This window comes from Ictidomys tridecemlineatus, chromosome 4, assembly GCF_052094955.1.
Source record: "Ictidomys tridecemlineatus isolate mIctTri1 chromosome 4, mIctTri1.hap1, whole genome shotgun sequence".
NCBI classification, from domain to species: domain Eukaryota; kingdom Metazoa; phylum Chordata; class Mammalia; order Rodentia; family Sciuridae; genus Ictidomys; species Ictidomys tridecemlineatus.
In genome coordinates, this window is record NC_135480.1 from 147345952 (window position 1) to 147359570 (window position 13619).

Here is a 13619-nt window from a genome sequence, read left to right on the forward strand (position 1 = left end):
CACACCCCTACATACAGAAAGGTTACTTATTTAGATTGGGGTTCATTGTCTGCCATACAGGGGTGCCACTGGCCCAGAGAACAGGTAAACCTGTGGTTCTCATAAGGGGCAGCATCAACCCCAGGGACATTCTGGTCATTTGTGAGGCATTTTATGGGCAGGAGCCAAAGGTGGTAGGGTGTCCTGCAGTGCTCACAATACTCCTGCCTCTTGGACAATGGGCTATCTGCATGATTTTCTATAGTCCTATAAGACATTCTTTCAGGCTAAAAATTGCCTGATGAATATCTGAGCCAAGACCTCAAATCTATGTTACATATAAGTACTAAGCATTTTTTGTGTGATTTTAAAATAAACTGAATTTTCTAAGAATGTGGGTATAGCATATATCAAGGAAAAATTTTACTTTGTATTGTTTGAATCTTCATCAAGACCTGTCTGGCATTTTGAAAACCATGTCACATTTAAATACCTCACTATGCTCAGTTTTATGTACTGATATGCATATCATTTTATTATAAACATCTGTCCTTTTATTTTTCCCTTATATTACAGATGGAATATTATATTGATTTTCTTTCCACTTGCCTTCCCAGACATGATGCAGCTTATGATCCACAAAAACTGATGATGAATCTTCCCTCAATCTTCCCTCCTCTGCAATGTATTCCCCACAGATTATGCTATTCCTTCCTTCTCATTGTGTTGAGATCCTATTCATCTTTCAAGCTTCATCCTAAATTCATTATAGTTTCTTCATCCTAACAGGTCCGAACCAGAAGTCATATTTCCCCCCCAAAATTCAGCTCTCCATTAGCAAGTTCTGCTGACTCTATCTCCAAAGTAAATCTAAAATCTGCTTCCTTTGCTTCATCTTTATAGTTACCACCCTAACTCCATGCCCCACCCCTTAACCTCTCTCCTGGGTCACTGCTATGGCCTCCTAGGTGATCCCCCGGCTTCCATCGCCCACCAAACTTATTCTCCACACTCTGTGTTATTTTAAGTACATCAAACTGTGCCTTTCATCTGCTTAAAACCTTCCAATAGTCTTCCCAAATATTAAAATAAAACTTAAGCAACTTACCCCAGCCTTCAAGACTCTACATAATCAGGCCTCTCATCACCTTCTCCTACTTTATTTATTACCCTCCCCTGGGTTGTTTCCTGTCATCACTGCTGCCCATCCTTGCTGTCCCTCAAACATACTAAGTTTGCCTCTATTACAGAATTTTGTCCTTCTGTTCTCCCTGTAGTATTCCTCCCCCTGACCCTTGAATGGCTGGCTCCCTCCTATCAAATGATAGACTTGACTTAAGTATCATCTCATCAGAAAGTTAGTAACTCAGCCCAAAGGAGTGTTCCACATTACATCACTCTATTTTATTTTTGATATCACATTTATCACTGTTGTTGTTGTTGTCGTTGTTCATGTATTTATTCATGATCTGCTTCCTCTGTGAAAACACTGACTTTGTCTTTTCTGTTCACTATTCTATTGACAGGGCTGCCCCTAGAAAGGTGTGAACTCAGGGCAGTTCAACAATTACAGGGCAGACTAAGACAATCATCTCTAAAAAGGAGTCACAATGTCAACATCTTTCACAGACCCCTTGAATTATCGTTAAAGACAAACTTTTTTAATATCTTTATTTCTATTTGTTTATTTTTATGTGGTGCTGGGGACTGAAGCCAGGGCCTCATGCATGCAAGGCAAGCACTCTACCACGGAGCTACAACCCCAGCCCTAAAGACAAACATTTTAAAGCTGAATTCCAAAGATGTTCAGAGAAGAACAGTAAAGTATAGCATACTGGATGCTGCCTTCAGAACTACAGAACAACATAATTCTAACACAGTGAATACTTGATAAAAGTAATCCTCATATTCATTCAAGAAAATTAATGAGTTTTTTTGTGTACGTGGTTCTGTAGACTTAACCCAGGGACACTCTACCACTGAGCTGTATCCCCAGTCCTATTTGATTTGATTTAATTTAATTTAATTTAATTTAAGACAGGGTCTTGCTGAGTTGCCCAGTCTAAACTTAAATTTTCAGTTCTATCTCAGTCTCCCAAGTAGATGGGATTACATTCATTTTTCAATGATTTTTTTTCATTCATTATTCAAGAAATATTTGTTGAGAACGTACTATGTGCCAAGAGTACTAAAGAATGGATATATACAGGTAAACAAGATAAACACAATTCCTGCCCTTCTGGAGTCTGTAGTCCGAAAGTGCTAGTACATTAAATATTACTAACACATTAAAAATAATATATTTAAAATTAATGCACCAAAACCTCAAAAAAATAAATGTAGAGTTAAAAGTTATAAGTGCTGGGCTGGGGTTGTGGCTCCACAGCAGAGCACTTGCCTGGCACATTTGAGGCACTGGATTCAATCCTCAGCACCACATAAAAATAAATAAACAAAATAAAGATATTGTGCCCAAGTATAACTAAAAAACATTTTTAAAAAAAGAGTTGTAAGTGCCAGGAGTGAAAAGAAGTAGATTCCATGGAAGTCAATTACTGGGAGTAAAGAGATAAAGAGGTGAGGAGACAGGTGGGCAGGTGAGTACAATTCTGAGATCAGTCTTCTGCTTCATTTACTAGTCTTATCCCAGCCTCCTTTTTCATCAGTGCTCACTGTGGCCCACTGGATAAAACTCAGGTTCCAGAGTCAGTAAAAGTTGGCTTCAAATCCCTGTTTCACCACCTATCAGCTATGTGACCCTAGGTAATTATGCAAATGTTATAACTTCAGCTTTCTCTTTAGGTAAATATACAAATCATCCTAGTTACCTAACCTTAGGGGTACTGTAAGGACAAATGACAAAACACATGTAACATGAAGTAGAGCATCTGACATTACCTGTCATTGTCATGATTGCTCCCCAAAACCTGCCTAAGGGTTGTCCCAGCGCTACTCGGGTCTCTGTGAACATGGTTACATTCCCGATGGGAACAAATACCTAGATGTGTGGTATGAAATAGGCTTTTCCTTTGTCCTCTTACTTTTCAAATGTTTTCAGCTAGTTCTTGTCACTGCATCCAAAATGACAACACTAAATTATTATTTCTATATGCAGCAAGAATTTAGATTAAAATAAGAGGTCAAAGAAGTGGAAGTGAGCTCATCTACTACATTCGGAATAATAAGATTAAAATAGACTGCGGGGCTGGGATTGTGGCTCAGCGGTAAAGAGCTCGCCTAGCACGGGTGGGACCCGGGTTCGATCCTCAGCACCACATAAAAATAAAGGCATTGTGTTGTGTCCATCTACACCTAAAAAATAAATATTTTTTAAAAAATAGACTGAAACAGTTTAGAAAAATAAATAGAAGGCTATAAAGCTTCTTAATACAGTTTCTCTGGTTTGGTCATTTTCCAGACACCCAAACTGCCACCTAGTGTGAAAATGTCAGCATATTAAGGGGACGTTACAAAAAGAGTCAAAGTTATAAATAATGAACTCATTCACAGGCTGAGCAAGTCTCAGGACAAATGAAGTGTCTGAAAGAACTCAGTGTTCTCCATAGGCTAATGGCATAGATAGTAGCATCATCTAACCAAAAAAAAAAAAAAAAAGGAAATGAATGTGTCTTTAAGAAGAACAATAATTTTAATAACATTGGTTTTAGAAATCTTTAACATTTATAGAGCATATCAGAATTGACAATATGATTCTAGAGAGAGAATATCATTTGATTCTCTCTTTACAGACAGGGAAACTGAAGCTCTCAGAATTTAAGACATTTCATGATGCCCACATGGCAAAGTAAGAATTCAAAAGCAGTTCAGCTGAGGCAAACAAAGTAAATGAAGTAAACGAAGCTGAAGACTAATCTTAGCATTATACTCACCTTCCCACCTGTTTCCCACCTCCTCTTTATCTCTTTACTCCCAGTAATTGACTTTCATAAAAACTACTTTCTGTGCTGGCACCTAGTGAACACAACTGGTGAAGAATAAAATCAAGCTCTGATTAAGTAAATGGGTGCCCATTAAAATAGGATTTTACAGTTATACTGAATATACATGGATTACCCAACGACAAGGTATTTGCTTAGGAGATTAATAAAAAGGTACAAAGCTCACTGTCAAACAGGATTACACTGCCCCCCTGTGTCCAGAGTTTTTTCCCATCTTTGTAAACTAAGAGCCAAAGGGATCATTAATTTTTGGAAGCAAAATCACTAGACTTCTTCATTCTTTAGCATAAAGCCATATGCAAATCTTAGTAACGCTATTTGTATTCCTATTCTAATGGTAAAATGTCTTTCCATGGTTAAGTGAAAGAGAAGCAAAAAGTATCAAACAATGAAGTAGTATATACAGCAAAATACAGCAAGATAACAAATCAGCCAAAGAAAAATTGGTCTAAATGTAGCCTGTGTGACCCCACAGTGCAGCCCACACAAGACTTTAAGCAAGAGGTTAGTATCAAGGACTAGCAGATCCAGAGGGCTCAATACCACCAATTAGTGCCTGGAGTCACTAGTATCATACCAGAAAGACTGGCACAGGGTAGACACATGTGAAGTATACCCTCAATAACATATGCTGAACAATTAATCAGTTAATCTGCATGGCATCTGTAGCTGAGTAAAATTGTTATTTTGAGTAATTTAAACTTAATTCCACTAAAATTATAATCTGAAATTGGAGGATTGTGGACAAAAAGAAAACAAGCATAATAAGGCTCCCACTTTGCATATGATTAACTTGTGAGTTAGAACCAGTATGGATGCACTCAGTTTAAATATTCTCCAATCATCATTATTTACAGACAACTATTTTCGTAGCCTTCTCAAAAATGGATTTTGGTCACATAAAAAATATGCAGCGGTTCAACATGAATTAAATTTTAAAAGCAAGTTGCAAAATTCACATATTTAACATACACCACATCTACAAAAATATAGTGTGCACCTCACATATTCAGTATGTAGAGGTGTGTGCATGTGTTATTTTAAGGTTGGTTAAATATACTAAATGCATGATATATACCAAATGCATTTTAAAAGATCTAAAAACAGGGCTGGGGATGTGGCTCAAGCGGTAGCGCGCTCGCCTGGCATGCGTGCGGCCTGGGTTCGATCCTCAGCACCACATACAAACAAAGATGTTGTGTCCGCTGAGAACTAATAAATAAATAAATATTTTAAAAAAAAAAAGATCTAAAAACATATGCAACTAATTATTAATGAAGTATCTGTTAGGAGTTGTTGATGAGTCTATGTACTTCTATGTTAATTAAATTTTGTACAGTGAGGTATTTAGGTAATTTTTAATTTTTAATTCATGCAAAATTAAATAAGACCAAAATAAGCATACTTCTACCTTATTAGTATATTAAAATATAACTTGCCACTTAGCAGTGATACATGTTTTTTTTAAGAGAGAGGGAGAGAAGAGAGAGAGAGAGAGAATTTTTAATATTTATTTTTTAGTTCTCGGCAGACACAACATCTTTGTTGGTATGTGATGCTGAGGATCGAACCCGGGCCGCATGCATGCCAAGCGAGCGCGCTACCGCTTGAGCCACATCCCCAGTCCAGTGATATATGTTTGAACATAAAATTAGGTCAAGTAAGAAAAAAAATTTATGGAAAAAAACTCAATGGCCTAATTTTAGCCTGTCACTTTTTGGCTGAAAAACCTTCACTAAGAATTTCTGAACAGGAGGTAGAAGGCATCTATCTGCTCTGTTCCGTCTGCCTTAAAAAGTAACGACATATCCAACAGTGTCTATCCCTAAATTCAGACAGAGTGGGGTTCTTTTCTGTTTGCAGGGGCTGACCAAGAAGTAGAAGAAAGAACTATAGCTGCCTGGGTCTACATCACTTCATAGGGGCCCTTGACTTGCTCTGGTGATATATCATTATGGGTAGGAATATGATCCTCACTCAAAATCCTCCACTGCCCCCATTCTTTAGCTGAGGCATCTGCCAGGTTCACTTTCCTTCTCTCATGCTCTCTTAAGAAAAAGGAACGTTCACATGTAAAATACCAAAACACTGAATCAAAAAAAGAGGAAATATATATGTATTGACTACGACTAACTAAAGACATAGGTTAAAATGTCAGGAATTTGCAACCAAACACCACAATTAATCAAGGACATTGACAGTCACTTCATATAGAAGAAAAGGAAGCAAACAATTCACAATATGGTAAAATGGAAATTTTTAAGAAGCCAATTTCAAATGTAGGATTTTCACAAATCATCTTTTTTTAAAAGGGGCTATAAAACATGGTAAAATATATCTTAAAGAAATTATTGTAGGAACAATAGTAGAATGATTTGGACATTATTACCCTATGTGCATATATGATTACATGACCTGTATAACTCTACATCATGTACAATCAAAAGAATTATGGAGTTATACTCCACTTAAGTATAAATGTGTCAAAATGCATTCTACTGTCATGTATGACTAATTAGAACAAATTAAAAAATCAATCTAAAAAAATAAATTATTACACATTTTGTAAACACAGTAAATCCAAATGACAATATTCAGCTGGACCTTATTATCTGCTGGATATGGGGAATGGGTATGTTCTGCCTTGTAGATGCAGATATAGCAGTGAACCTTATGGGTGATCAGTTAACCCCAGATTCACAAGGCACAGTTTAATTTAGTAATTCTATTCTTCATAAATAAACCAAGGAAAAATAATTTTTATAAATATGTGAAAGACAAAATCTAAATGCTCAATAAAATGTAAGGATAACACTATGGAAAAATAGATAGATATTGAAAAATTATAAACTATGGGTAACTAGGTGAACTAGGTAGAATAAGAAAATCCAACCCAAAATATTGCAGATATTCTGTTTATAGCCCTTTAAAAACACATAAGTAAATTAATTGAGGTTTTCATGGCTATCAAAAATCAAGGTATAGATTATCATTAGAAATGATGGAATATTATTCAGACTTTATGAAATCCTGTCATTAGCAGGAAAAATGAAAGAAACTGGATGACATCATGCTAAGAGAAATAAGTCAGACACATAAAGAAAAGTGTTATAGTTTCTCTCTCTGATGTGAAAACTAAAAAAAAAAGTGAACCTGGCAATGGCCGCAGTGGTGTACACCTGAAATTCCATCGACTTGGGAACTGAGGCAGGAGGATCACAAGTTCAAGATCAGCCTCAGAAACTTAGCAAGACCCAAAGCAACTTAGTGAGACCCTGTCTCAAAAAAAAAAAAAAAAAAAAGGGCTAGGTATGTGGCTCAGTGCTTAAATGTCCCTGGGTTCAATTTCCAGTACCAAAAAGGGGAAAAAAAAAAAAGACAATGAAACAGGGACATAAAATGAGGAAAATCTAATTTTCCTTTTTCCTTTCTAGCTTCTATACATGAGAGAAAACATACAACTGACCACTGACTTTTTGAGTTTGACTTTTTAACAAGAATAGAATATGTATATAACACATATAAAAAGTCTGTAACAATGTGCTCTAATCACAGAGAAATACCAAGAAACATGCTTAATGGTTCTTTCAGGATGATGTGATTTTTGGATCCTTTTTGTAAGTAAAGACTATGAAGTTATTTTCATCTCAGGAAAGAAAAAAACAGAAATGTGTAAATAGCAAAGATCAAAGATCACAAGAGAATTTTCTGGGTTTTAGATTCTCTCTCTGTCTCTCCTCTCTCTCTCTCTCTCTCTCTCTCTCTCTCTCTCTCTCTCTCTCTCTCTCACACACACACACACACACACACACACACACACACCACAGAGATATAAAGCCCTAAAATGACAGAGCCATGCTCAAAGACTATTTATGAGATTAGCTGGTTGTAACCTCTTTCACCAGCTCAGGTCTCAAGACACAATGCAAAAGCATCAGAGAATAGGTTCCTCCTAGAGTCCCATGATTGTAGCAGAGGGGTCACAAACTTTTTCTATAAAGGAACAGATAGTAAATATTTTAGGCTTTGCAGGCCATCTGGTTACAACTACTCAACTCTGTCACTGTGCTGTGAAAGAGCTACAAGCAATACTTAAACATGAATGTGGCTATGTTCCAGTAAAACTTTCTTTTAGATGATAAAATCTGAATTTCATATAATTTTCACATTACTAAATATTCTTCTCTTGAAAATTTTTATTCAACCATCTAAAAATGTTGAAAAACCCTACTCAGTTTGGCAGTTTCCCAAAAAGTTTGACAAATGTAGAGAACTAAAAGAAATACACATTGATGTGTATGTGAATGTTCATAACAACACTATTTATAATCTCCCAAAAGTGGAAACAACTCCAATGTTTATCAACATATACATGTATAAACAAAATATGGTGAGTGTACAAGAGTATTATTTGGGCATAAAGAGGAATTAAGCTCTGATACATGTTACAACTTGCCTAAACCTTGAAAATATTAGGCTAAATGAAAGATCCAGACCTAAAAAGCCACATAGTATAGCTTTCCATTTATATGAAATTCTAGAATTGGCAAATCAATTGAGACATAAAGTAGATGAGCAGTGCTCAGGGGCTGGACGGAAGAGGGAATGAGGAATAACTGCTGTGTATGGGGTTTATTTCTGGGGTAACAAAAAATGTCCTGGAATTGTCAATAGATTGGCAGAGGAGAAGTATATATTATATACACTTTTTTAAAACTTTTTTTTACATTTTTATTGATGCATTATAGTTGTTCATATTGATGGAATTTGTTATTACATATTCACACATGCACACAATATAACAATATCATTTGGCTAATATCACTTCCTAACTTTTCCCTTCTCCCTCTCTGCCTCCCACCCCTTGCTCCCTTTGGTCTACTGATCGCCCTTTGATTTTTAGGAGATCCACTTCAACCTTTGTTTTCCTTTTTCCTTTCTAGCTTCTATACATGAGAGAAAACATACAACTGACCATTGACTTTTTGAGTTTGACTTATTTCTCTGAACAAGATGGTCTCTAGTTCCATTTATTTTCCTGCAAAGGCCATAATTTCATTTTGCTTTATGGCTGAATAAAATTTCATTGTGCATATATACCACATTTTCTTTATCCATTCATCCATTGATAAGACACCTTTGGCTGATTCCATATATACTTTTTAATTCTCACCACAACCCCAAGATATAACAGATATCCTCTAATTTTATGAATGAGACAACTAAATCTCAACGAGAAAAACATAGTAGAGTCACATATATAAACATATAAGCATAAGAAGTTATGTGTTATATAAAGGCTCAGTGTTTAAATGCCAGTCCCCATTTTGTCATGTAAAAATCCTCTTAAAATTAAGTTGGTATAGAAATGCATTTCTGGCACATTACCTGGAGGCACTAGCTGTATTAACTCAAACCTGGCTAGGAAGCCTAAAAAGGAAAACAGTGGAATTTTAATACTTCAAAAAATTGTCAGAGTTTTTTATTAAATGTTTTAATTTTATAAATTAAACTACCATAACACTCCATTTACATTATTAATAACAACAATGCAGCTAGCCCTCCATATTTATAGGTTCTATTTCCATAGGTTCCCCATCCACATTTTCAACCAACTGAGGATAGAAAATATTTCTAAAAATGCATCAGTACTAAACAGACATATTCTTGTCATTATTCCCCAAACAATACAGAATAACAACTATTTACACTGCACTTAAAGTGTTAGATATTATAAGTAATATGGCTATGATTTAAATATATGGGAGGGTGGGTATAGGTTATAAGTCAATACTGTATCATTTGTTATAAGGAAATTGAGTATTGATGGGTTTGGGGATTCTTTGAGGTCCTGGAACCAATTTCCCATGGATATCAAGTAACAATTATAATTAAAAATAAGTGCCACACCAACAAGGTCTCAGGTGTCAATAAGTTGAGGGAGTAAAATAAGAATATCTGAGTTATAAAAATATCGTTTCAACTCCAGGAAAGTGCAGACAAAACATGTAATATTTTGTCTCTTAAAAGTGTATTCATGAGGGCTGGGGTTGTGGCTCAGCGGTAGAGTGCTCGCCTAGCACATGTGAGGCCCTGGGCTCAATCCTTAGCGCCATATAAAAATAAACAAATAAAATAACTGTATTGTGTCCAACTACAAGTAAAAAATAAATACTTTAAAAAAAGTGTATTCATGCCTGGTGTGGTGATGCAGGCCTGTAATCTCAACAGCTGGGGAGGCTGAGACAGGAGGATCAAGAGTTCAAAGCAACCCTCATCAATGGCAAGGCACTAAGCAACTCAGTGAGACCTTGTGTCTAAATAAAATACAAAATAGTGGTGGGGATATGGCTCAGTGGTCGAGTTCCCCTGAGTTAAATCTCTGGTACCAAAAAAAAAAAAGTGTTTTCATAAGAGCATCAAAATGGGGGGCTGGGAATATAGCTTAGTCGGTAGAGTGCCTGCCTTGCATGCACATAGGCCCTGGGTTCAATCCCTAGTACCATCAAAAAAAAAAAAAAAGCATTAAAATGTGTACTTTTCATCTTAAAAATTCAAAATCTAATTGTGACCCATTAACATAAAAGTTTATCTTACCTAAGACAGTGTACCAATGACTATATAAATTAAAACATAAAATAAAACTTTATTATTATTTGAGTTCAAAATACATTTAGAAATAATGATCTAATCTATAGTATCTCTAGAGGCAAGAATAAAACTCAAATCATAAAAGTGAATTAAAACAAATGGTATTACAATACAAAATTAATAAAGATAATAATTCCCACAAAATAATATTAGAAGTAAAAACATTTTAAAATAGATAATAGAAATAAATTCTCACTTTGTAGATTTATGAAAAATATGCATTCATAAAAATAGATTTATAAATGCATAAGAACAAAATTTAAATTCCAAGAAACTAGCCAGATGTTGAGGCGCACTCCTGTAATCCCAGTGGCTCGGGAGCCTGAGACGGGAGGATCATGAGTTCAAAGCCAGCCTCAGCAAAAGCGAGGCGCCAAGCCACTCAGTGAGACTGTGTCTCTAAATAAAATACAAAATAGGGCTGGGGATGTGGCTCAGTGGTTGAGTGTTCCTGAGCTCAAGCCCCAGTACCCCCAAATAAATATAAATAAATATAAATTCCAAGAAACTTAAAAACCAAGATAGCCTGAAATTTCACTCCAACAGTCCCATTAAGCACTTGATTTGTTTTAGGTTCAAAATTCCTTGTATTCAATTAATTCTCACCACAACTCAAAGAGTCTAATAACAGCTATCTTCTAATTTTATGAATGAGACAACTAAATCTCAAAGAAAAAAGCATAGCAAGGTCACATGGCTAACACTGACAGAGCTCTACAGGAACCCACGAAGTCTATTCCCAGTGCTAGTGTTCTTACCCACAAGATGTTTCACTGAAAATCCCATTCTTCAAAAGAACAAGTACATTAGAATACTTTATAAAATACCTGCAGCTTTTAATTGCCTGCTAGCAATGAAACACCTCCATTTAGATCTTACAATGACACTCTAAACTCAATCTGTCCAAAGTTAAACTCTCTCCAGCAACTCTTCTTTCTGACTTTCTAGTCTTAGTGAATAGCATAAATAGGATCCAGGGTTTTCTCTAGATGCTGTGAGTTTTGAGTGCACCCACATCCCATAAACTCCTTCAAAGTTTCACTTACTATTTCTGATGATCATAACCTTTGATTCCTGTAGATTTTCTATTTATTCTACACCTGGCTTTCTGAACCCCTGTTTTACTGTTGTACCATTCTGTTTCAGAACATTTGTTCAGTGGCCTCTAACCTGCACTATCTGTGGACACAGACTCACTAGATGCATAATTTCAAATTTCTTTTTTAAAAAAATATATTTATTTTAGTTGTAAATTGACCTTTATTTTATTTATATATAGTACTGAGACTCGAACCCAGGGCCTCACACATGCTAGGCAAGTGCTCTATCACTGAGCCACAACGCTAGCCCCTCAAATTTCTTAATCCACCAGTATCTTGGCCGGATACCTAGCCTGCTCCTGATTCTGTCCTCTTTCCAGCACTGCCTCAGGTTACCTAGCATTTAATTCTTATTATTTCTCTATGAGATTCTGCTATTACCTATGACCTTGGTCCTAATTCTTTCAACTGAATAAATCTCGGTTGAAAAATTCATAAAGATTAAGAAAGTGGTTGTTGGTTACCTACTAATGAACCTTTCATATTAATACAATGGGGAAAAAAGAGCAAACTAAATCTAAAGCAAACAGAAGGAAGAAAATAATGAAGGATAAGAAGAAATTAATAAAATAAAGAACAGAAAAACAATAAAGTCGAATGAATCCAAAAGCTGGTTCTTTAGAAGTCAACAAAACTGAGAAACCTTTAGTTAAATTCATCAAGAAAAGGGACAAGATTCAAATTACTAAAATCAGAAATGAAAGAAAGGATATTACTACTGATCTTACAGAAATAGAAAGGGCTGTAATGCAATACTATAAACAAATTTATGATAATAAATTAGATAATGAAATGGAAAAATTCCTAGAAAGATATAATCTATCAAAACTGGTTCAAGAAGAAATAGAAATACTGAAGAGACCTACAATAAGCAGAAAGAGGGGCTGGGGTTGTGGCTCAGTGGTAGAACTTGGCTAGCACGTGCAAGGCCCTGGGTTCGATCCTCAGCAATACATAAAAATAAATAAAATAAAAGTATTTTGTCCAATACAACTAAAAAGGTTTTTAAAAATTAAAATAAAACAAGCAGAAGCATTAAATCTGTAATTAAAAAACAATCTAAAGACAAGTTCAGGCCCAGGTGGCTTCACTGATGAATTCTACCAAAAGTTTAAAGAAAATTAACACTAATAAACTAAAGAGGAAAAAACATTTCCCAGGCTGTGGGTGTGGCTCAGTGGTAGAGTGCTTGCCTAGCATGTGTGAGACATTGGGTTCAATCCTCAGCACCACATAAGAAGACAAATAAACAAAATAAAGATAGTGTGTCCATCTACAACTAAATAAAATAAAATAATTTAAAAAATTCCAGCTCATTCTATGAGGCTAGTATTAGCAAAACTTGACCAAGATATCACCAGAAAACAAAACTGTCAACAGTATCTCTTTATGACTGTAGATCCCAAAATCCTCAACACAATCCTAGCACATCAAATAACGCAATATATGGAAAGGACTGTATGCCATAATCAAGTGAAATTTATTCCAGGAATGTAAAATTGGCTAAATGTCTGAAAACAAATAAACATATAAACAAAATAAAGGATTAAAAAGCATGTGATAAAATTTAACATTCTTTTGTAATTAAAGAAAAAAGTCTGGGCTGGGGACATAGTTCAGTTGGTAGAGTGCTTACCTCGCATGCACAAGGCCCTGAGTTAATCCTTAGCACCACAAAGAAAAAAAAAAAAAAGACAATATATAAACTAGGAACAGAAGGAAGCTTCCTCAATCTGATATAGGGCATCTATAAAAAATTGACATGTAACATCACTTTTATTGTTTTTATTCAATATTGTTCTGTAAACTCTAGTCAGGGCATTAGACAAGAAAATGAAATAAAATGCAGACAGACTATAAAGGAAGAAATAAAGTTATTTCCATTTGTAGACAATCTAATTTTGTGTGTATAAAATCATAATAAATAAAT

At 35.3% G+C, this 13619-nt stretch overlaps 1 protein-coding gene across 11 annotated transcripts in view; it reads right to left on the reverse strand.

Annotated features, from left to right (window-relative positions):
* The window catches only part of Spata6l (spermatogenesis associated 6 like), a 55449-nt gene that overhangs the window by 21673 nt on the left and 20157 nt on the right, over positions 1 to 13619 (reverse strand). For 5 of the 11 annotated variants that reach the window (XM_078047601.1, XM_078047600.1, XM_040285717.2 and 2 more), the window contains 3 exons: positions 13326 to 13353; positions 10536 to 10555; positions 9327 to 9368 (listed from right to left, as the gene is read on the reverse strand). The exons of 2 other annotated variants lie outside the window; for them this stretch is intronic. In XM_078047601.1, the coding sequence (XP_077903727.1) occupies positions 9327 to 9368; positions 10536 to 10555; positions 13326 to 13353 (90 nt within the window). The remainder of the gene's footprint in view (positions 1 to 9326; positions 9369 to 10535; positions 10556 to 13325; positions 13354 to 13619) is intronic. 4 more of the 11 variants (XM_078047603.1, XM_078047602.1, XM_040285719.2 and 1 more) reach the window with 2 other exon arrangements.